The 8,738-nt window shown below is 46.4% G+C and overlaps 1 protein-coding gene across 1 annotated transcript; it reads left to right on the top strand.

The window, feature by feature from the left end:
• The first annotated feature begins 389 nt into the window (after window positions 1–389).
• Window positions 390–8,516, top strand: LOC104620572. The gene is made up of 5 exons (XM_010286838.1): window positions 390–470; window positions 1,560–1,662; window positions 2,915–3,078; window positions 6,909–7,154; window positions 7,779–8,516. The coding sequence occupies exons 1-5, from the start codon at window positions 390–392 to the stop codon at window positions 8,514–8,516; spliced, it is 1,332 nt and encodes a 443-aa protein (XP_010285140.1).
• The last annotated feature ends 222 nt before the right edge of the window (window positions 8,517–8,738 follow it).

Below are 8,738 nucleotides of genomic sequence, written 5' to 3'. Positions count from 1 at the left end.
CCATTCTGAAATGTTTCCTACTTGGTTTGATCTTGCTTGATGAGGCAACACCAGTCCTACTTGGAAGCCTTTCCCTGCTCCCCGTTCCTGAATCAGTGCATCTGAAGAGCTGCTTTAGCCCCGACTTCCCCCGAGAAGCCCAAGCAGTGGCCAATGCCACTGTGCCTCCTGGAGTAACAGCTATCTGTCTGGACCTCTTCTGGATTAAATTCTCAAGTGCCAAGTTGCTCTCCTCTTTTTCTGTAGTCGTCTCTGTATTCGCAGAGGCTGAGAACAGGCTGAGGCGCGTCATGCTTTTTTTTTTCCCTCCCTCAATTCACTTGTCAGTCAATAAGCATTTTTAAGAGATCCAATGATACGGTGAAGGAATGAGACCCACTATGCCCGAGATGGAGCAGACGTTGGCTCCTGGCCAGCCTCATCAGGTGGCCCCCGAGCCCCCATTCTTGAAAACAAACAGTAATGAAATGGTGACTGAAAGCTTGAAATCTTGGCTTCAACACATCACCACCAAAAAAACCCCCACCAACTTGCATGGGGGAGATTAAATGCCTTAAAAACAAAAACAAATTCTCCAACAAGGAGAGGAAAAAACACCAGCCAACAGCAGAGATAGTAGGGAAAACAGTAACATGGGCCACATCCTATCTGGTCAGTGCCTTAACGCTCCTTAACTGTCCCGTGCAGAACCACTGCACACAAAGACAAAATACACTTGCTTCAGTCATTATCGCGTTCATTACTACCAGCCTTGCCTGTGACTTCTTTACGTCTTATTCGTCCAGAAGTAAATAACACTAGTTGTTGCATAATCTCGGTTTTAGCAAAAATGCGAAAAAGTGGTTAAGAACGTGCGTTTGTCTCCCTTCAGCCAAGAGGCATGTTTACCCAGTAATCATCTGCCATGCCGCTGTCTTCCAATAAAGTGTTCGTACAAATGAACACCTGGTGCTCTCTGCTTGCTAAATACAATCCAGCATGCAATACTGGCTACACAGGAGAAATATTCTGTCTAACGGGATAAGAGCGATGTCACTGCCCAGGCCGAAGGCAGGATTTCAGTCCCGCGACTTAGTTACTGACGTGAAAGGGCAGCCGGCGAGGGGGAGCCCGGTGGGACTGGCAAAGGCCTGAACTCTGGTCCTGCTTCTGCAGCGATCATGGGCAGAAGATGACAGGTCCTTCTCTTCTCCAGCTGACTTCCCACTGCATGAGCGTATCATTTTCTCCTCCGGCCTACAGGCTTTGTTGCCCCGAGTCCTGGCAAGTATTTTGGATGCTCCTGTAGGCAGGAGAGCTCATAACCTGCCGCGACCCCCTCGCGGGATGAGCGCAGCCGAGACCTTCCCTTCTGTGGATCTTCAACTCGCTCGTGGGCTTGTTGTTGTTACTGTCTCTCCTTTTCAGGCAGAGAACGTGCCCCAAAAGGAGCTCATCCAACGCATGCGGTGACCAGGAGGTTAGTGCTAATGGCTTCAGCGATTTCTGTTTCTCTCTTTCATATTGGCTGGTGCACTGTTTATCTGACGATGTTTACTGGGGCATGTTCTGAGTTGTAGAACGGGATCCAGAACTCCGCCGTCGATATCAATGAGCTCCAGCTGGTGGTGCCAAGTCGGGAGAACGAAAACAACAACCACTCTGTCAGCCGGGAGCAGGCGGGTAAGCGCAGGGCACCGGCAGGAGCAGGTCAGGGCACCCCGTAGCCCCGGGCCAGTTAATCAGATCGTTTCTCCCATGCAGTCGTCCCCGCTGTCTCAGCCAGGCACAGCTGGAGAGCCACTTCACGGCAGAAAGCTTTTGCTGTGGGAGCTCTCCCTCGCTGCTAGGGTAACCCCCCGGCCAGCAGCACGCACAAGCAGGGCTCCAGGACGCTGCCAACAGAAGCTGTCGTAGCACATGGCATTGCAGAGACACTGGGTTAGCAGAGCAAATGTGTCGGGTTCAGGCTGCTACAAACAACTTCTAAAGATCCATAAATTGTGGAAGTGTTTCACGTGCCCCGTGCCTGACCTTGTCCAGAAAGGATGGGGTTTATAATGCTTACACTGGCATTGGCCAACCTTGACTCCTGGGGCTAGCTTTTTCGGAAGGTCTTTATGGACGGGACTGCTTTAGATGATGTTTACCTCACAGGGTGTTTCCAGAAGAAGAGTGCCCCAGCCAAGCTGCAGATAACGTCACTTGCTGCAATTTTGAGTCACAACACAGGAATTATATCAGTGCCCCTTTCAGCTGGTGAAGGCCAACAGGGAGCTACTTCATGTTGTGTTGCTACACACCGTTCATTTCCCATTAAACCCTCAGCCGTTACACACATAGCTCTCACAAGGATATCTTGGTAAAAAGCTAATTCTGTACTCCCAACCATGACAGTTTCCCACCTCCTTCTTTGGAAAAGTCATTGAGGAGGTTGCAGCCAGAGTTCTCCTAGCCTGGACCATATATATGTACAGGCCTTAGGGACACATGTACGCACACAGCCCTGTGGCGGAGTGTAAGGTTGCCTGTGGGATCAGCATCACCAGGGTTCCAGTGAACTTGTAACAAAAAGCACAGCTCCCAGTATTAACTGGGGATGAATAAATACAAATAAAGCATGAGCTGAGCAAGTCTGCAAGTTTCTGATCTGTGGCACAACCCTGCGTGTTTAGTATGAGGGATTTCAGCTTGGGTCTGTCTTTATTAGAAAGTAGACCCAAGGGTGTTCCTCTCCTTTTGATTTGTTTTTAAAAGCTTGTGGTTTCAGGAGAGCAAACTGTTGGCTTGAGTTTTGTTCTGGCTGATGTGACAGCCAAAGCCCGCTCTAGATTGTCTGGGGAGAGAGGGGGAGTGTTTGTCATGGAGCAGCTGGGAACAGATGTTTTGGACTCTCGCAAGCAGTCTGTATTGATTTTCTTCTTTTTTTCCTCAGTCGCTTCCTGCGGAGGCAGCACAGAACGGTCTCCTCAGGACACTGACCCAGATGTGCCCTCCTCCACATCTGCAGTGACCACTGAGACCGGGAGCGATGAAGTGTTTATTATTTCTGCTGGACCTGGGGCCAGTGGGCTGAGCTTTACCACCTACAGAATACAGGTAGGAATGCTCTTCAGCATCTCTAGCAAGCCACGGGATGTCCTTCTTGGACAGCACGTGTCATACCTGTCTATGTACGCTTGCTGCCCACTTTGCAAGAAAGGCAGTGACTGCCGGGCATTTTTCCTAAGCCTCAAGCTGAGCTGCCATCAAACGATGTGAGCTGTGATCCCCCGAGCCAGTATCTTCCCAGCTTTGAGAAGAGCAAGAGCAGCAGTCTACCGGATCCGACGGGCGATAATGCAGAGGTCTGCCAGCAGGCAGTGGGACCAGTCCTTAGAAATACGTTAATTGAAAAAAATGATGTTCCATTAAAAACATCGCTTGTAGCGACTGAAGGACCCGGGAGTCAGACCTGCTCCTGCCCACTGCTACCAAGTGGTCAGGGAAGTTACTCAGCTCCTCAGCTTGTCAGAAAGCTGGTTAACTGTCTCACCAGGCTGAAGTGAAAAACCACAGTGTATGCTAAAAAAAAAAAATAAAAATCAAGCACTTCAAGGAAAGCACCAGGGTCCTTTCAAACGCATCCACAGGAACCTGAATCCGTTCAGTAAGTTTTCCTCTTATTTTAGCTCTTTCCCCTGCACTCCTAGTCAATTATTTGTTTGGAAACAGATGATAGCTCAGAAGTCTCAAGTCAGGCTGCCACCTCTTCAACCTTGAGCCTAGTGCCCGACGGAGCACATCCATTACAAGTCTGTATTAAAGCCTTTCCCAGGTCAATACTCTCCTCTCCAGTGCCCTCTCTCTTTTCCCACAAGAGGGGAAACAACCAGTGCAAGGAACTCGCATGCCCCAGGAGAGTCCGTGTAATACTTCTGTCACAGTTTACAGAACAAAAGCATTCTGTGTCCCTGCACTTGATTAGGAAACCAGCCAGGAGGCCAAGCTGCTCAGGATTTTCCTATGCTAGTGTAAGACACACGCTAAGTTCTTCCTCCAGCTGGCCACACCGATTAACAGAAAGAGGGAAAGAAGGAAAAACAGCTCTGGTGCCTTCCCTTGCCTAAACACATTACCTTCTGCAGAGCAGGGCCCGGGAGCTGTACTGGTGCCCAAACTGGGCACCCTTGAACACCTGCACTCCGTGGTCCTTCTTTCCAGTAGGGAGAGCTTCACCTGGTGGCAGTCCCATACAAATACAGCTTCTAGACCAGAGTGAAACCTATTTTCCTTTCTCTTTTCCCCACCCCAATCTGAATGAACAAATACACATAAAGAAAAACATTTCAATTCTGTCACCCCTTCTGCAAGCATTCTATCAGAGGAGATTTATATATAGATAAATAAAATACTTAAAGCAGTTCCAAGTGAAAGTAACCCAAAGAATTAAAGTGATTTACCACATTATTAACTCAGGAGGCATCTTCTGCTCAGCAATGTCCATGCTGCACATACATGAGTCAATACCACCAACCAACTCCCTTAAGGAGCAGAAAACCCACCCAGGAAGGGTGAAAGGGCCTCTTTAAAAGCACTGGGTCTTTCTCCCCAGCTGAAGACTATCCTCTCTGAGGGGATGGCAACTGAGCACAGCAGGCTAATTACAAACCTGCGCTCACACGGGATCTCTTCAGGACACTCGGGTTACTCAGGGTTACTGGATCTTAGAAATAAACATGTTTACAGTTTAATTTCTAAATGTGTATTTTTAGGGTGTAAAATGCAGCTGGCCAGCCAGCTCCTGACTTCAGCCTCCGAGCCCCGCAGAGGGTATGGTGCACAGCTTTTGTGGGCCAGCACTAGGCAAGCAGGATGAGTTATCCACTGGAGCGTAGCCACTGAGCCTTTACGGTACAGTAAATAAGGCCATCATCAGACTCACCTCACCCAACATGCTCGACTAGACAAAGCAAGCTCTGAGGAGCTTTCATTAGAAACATTACCCAGATCTTTTTACTGAGAACTGGTGGCTGGCCGCTTGGTCTTGTGCCCCACGGTAGGTGTGAGCCTCAGCTCTGCTGGGCAGGAGCCAGTGACAGACTGGCCTTTGCTTTTTAGCTTTTAAAACCCAGGTGAAGAAACCAATCCCCTGTCAGGAGGCAAGAGCTGGGAGAGCAAACACACGTCTCTGTATGCAGACTGGCGGGAGGAATGAGAGGGCAGGATGGCTTTCAGATGGCTTCTGAGGCGTCCTCCAGCAGGGTTGAGGCTTTCTAAGTCTCATTTGGTTTAAGTCATCATTCAGCCTTTGGCTAACTTGTAACTATGACCTCTGACTTCTGGTCAGACATCACAAGTTTTAGAGTTTCAGAGGCAAAGGTTTGAGTAACGAGTATTATCGTGGAGGTTTAAGAAACATTTTTTGCTAGAACATTTGCAAAAATCTAGACAATATATTATTCGTCTTTGTAGTTGCTTCCAGTATACCTATCTCAAAACCAGCTTTTGCACCAGTTTGGAGGTAATTATGATAATATTAGAATAATAAATCCTAAGACAGCTTGAAGAGGCTTCTGAGAATACAACTGGGTTATAAATTCATAAATAAAGATTGTTACTTTCATAAAATCTGAGACTAAGAGCCTGAAGCCTCTCCCAGCTTCCTACTGAGAATTTTTTTTCTGTAGTAGCTAATTTCTTGCCTCTCTGCCCATCCATTTCCAATATGACATTTTAACTAAATAGTTTCTTTGATTTGCAGAATCTTGAGAGATTCAGTTTAACAGAAATAACAAATTACAAGTTTCTTTTTTCTCAGGACTTTTAAATTGAGGACAGTGTGGGATTTATTTCAGACCCTCCTCAAGGACTATGTAAACTTCGGGAATGTGGATTTTGCATTCTTCTCATAACAACCATATTCACACAGCTGAAAATTAAAAATACATATGGAGTTGGGGAACAGGGGGCTTATATAAATAACAGGTGAAGTATTAGCAAGAGCAAAAGGAGATTCTTAGGACAGTCAGGGATCCTGTAACTTTTCCGTCTGTAAACCCACATCAATATTATGGAGAAAAAAATGTGATTTTAAGTGCAACATCAGAACGTATAAAGTAAGTATTGAAGAGATCTTTAGAAGTTGTTTACAGTGCATTCCCACGTCAGATCAACTCTGCCTATACACAGAGCTGGTGACAGAGGTTTAATGTGGTCTTACCTTCCGATGACAGCAATTTTACACTGTCTAGCTGTCTCGTTCTACTGCTAAAGCACATTTTCCACCCGGAAATGAAAAATCTCCTTGACTCCAATCTGGGTCTCGTGCCTCTTGTTCTATATGACACTGAGAACAGCTTATTCCCTTTCTCTTTGTTTTTAATTCTTTTTATTTTCTTAATTCTTCCCTAACATAGGATAAAGAGCACCACTTACTTCAGTTTTCTCTCCTGAATCATGCCTTTTTGAGAATTCTGATTCTCTCATTGCTTGCTTCTGGATTTCTTTCAGTGGGTCCCATCTGCCTTGATGTTTTGTTTCCCTAGGCAGACACATCTGGAGTGTTCCAAGAGCCAAGCAGAGCGGCAGAACTATGTTTTACACAGTGAAGTTTACTCCTCTGATCTGTCAGATTATCTTCAGTATAATAAAGCTGTAGATATTTGATGCATTTAGTTAGTGGGAGTGTTAGGACTTTATTTCTTATGTAGCTGAAATTGCCCAATTCAGTGTTAAACCTGAAACTGGGGAAGCAAGGTAAAGCTGCCGTCCAGGGAAGCCAGTGAACCGCAGGCAGCATGCTGGAAGAGCAAGGAGGAGAAGTTGCATTCCTGGGTCTTGTCCTGAGAAGAGAACCACTGAAGAAATCAGTCACTTGTGCCAACAGCATATTCTTAAAGTGTTTTAAAAACCCTTTCGATGAAACAATCTTTATTTGTTATTTTCAGGACAAAAATCTAAAAAGAAGTGTCACAAGCCCAGCCTCGGTGTCTGACTGGCTGACTTCTAACCACACAGCTGCAGGAGCAGATGCTGTTGAGAAGGGGAACGTCCAGCTGGAAAATCACTATCCCAGACAACGCACATGGAGCGCCCGCACGTTCCACGACTTCCTGGCTCCAATACCACAGCTACAGAAAAAATGGTGTAGCTGGACCACCAACAGCCCCTTCACAAAGCTGGTTGACAACAGTGTAAGTCTTGCAGGGAGGGGAGGAGGGGGTCTGTGCCCCAATACCCCCAGCTGCTTGCTGACGGGACACATTTTCCCCTTGGCCTACTGCTTTGCCCTTCCAACCCGCAAATGTGACACACGTTTCGGTTCGTCTTGCTTGGTGTGTGGGAAACTCTTTTGCCCAACTATACTGTAATTCATTCAGGCTTTCTTGAAGTACTAAGAAGCTGTATTTCCCAGCAGTTAACACCTGATTAAGAAATGATTTTCAGTCCAGAAGAACATTTAAAAATGCCTTCAGACTAGATTATCTCATTTAATGTTCTGACATGTACCTTTTTTCCCTAGTTATGCCTTAAATTTATTTTAATTGACATATTACTATTGCATTGCAAGGAATCCGTAGGTATGGGAGAGATATCTAGGTCTCACTGACTGCAATCATCAAACGGACAGCTTGTTTCAAAGCTGATAGAGGATGTTTCTTTTTTTTTTTTAAGGTAATAACATAGGTTTTTGCTAAAGAACACATCTCACCTCTAACACAACAAGGAATTTTAGCTTTTAGTTCTCTTGGGATCAAAGTTTCTCAAGACAGCTGCTTTTCACAGCATGTCTACTAATTTATGATTATATTGCGCAGGGTTTTCCTACAGCTGCAAGATCCCAAGGTGTCCCAGCCAGAAAGGTAATCTCAGCCACTGAGATAGAGGGAGCATCAGAGACCGTTTACTCTGACTCATCTGCCAGCAATGCCTCCTACCCCCTCACTCTGTCCGCACAAAGGCAGCGGAAGCTAAGCTCCTGCAATTTGAAGAAATCCAGGTTTGGGAACCCTTATTTTGGATTTTTAGCCAGTTCCCCTGATAGTAAACATGTGAAGTCCCTGGATCCCTCAAGACATCTAGGGGCAGCATCTCCAGTTAACAGCCAAAGCCCCAAAAATCCTCTAGAGAGCTCCAACCCACTGAAAATCAACTTGGTCAATGGTTCGAAAACAAAGGAGCTTATGGTAGAAACAGATAAAAACAAACCAGTGTTTGTTATTTCTGAAGAAGGAGATGATCAGCAGCCTCTGGTCCTAGCAGAGCATCTTAGTCAATGTGGAGATCATCTGTCAGAGCAAAATGCCGTGTATGCTCCAGCTGTGCCAGATAAACAGCCGGTGGTTCTGACTGCTGAGGGGAACAGTTCTGCCAGCTTCACATCAAATCTGCCCCTTTGGGCAAAATCCCCTGGTTTATACAAAGGTCACGTGAAGGCCCCCAGCTCTTCCAGGGACCAGCAGAGCTCATCCGTTGTAGATGCTAATGCTACTGAGATCTCACAGAACTGTGGTACCCTCGCTGCTCCTACGCTATGCCAAGCTTCAGTCCAGTGATGCCCTTACAAAGACTGAAACATCAGTTCACAAAACCAGAGGCAACAGTAATCAGAGTGGAAGCTGTGCCAAGTAGTTGAGCGTGGCAGTCATAGATGGATGCAACTTTAAGAGCGGTCTTTGCTTCCCACCTGTTGGGATTGGGATTACGACTATACATACCACTGCACAGCACAAATGCCATCTTCCCTTATGCTCACTAACCTCATCTCTATTCTTCTG

Source organism: Phaethon lepturus, unplaced genomic scaffold (genome assembly GCF_000687285.1).
Source record: "Phaethon lepturus isolate BGI_N335 unplaced genomic scaffold, ASM68728v1 scaffold15615, whole genome shotgun sequence".
Taxonomy (NCBI): Eukaryota; Metazoa; Chordata; class Aves; order Phaethontiformes; family Phaethontidae; genus Phaethon; species Phaethon lepturus.
This window is presented reverse-complemented; position numbering and strand designations above follow the sequence as displayed.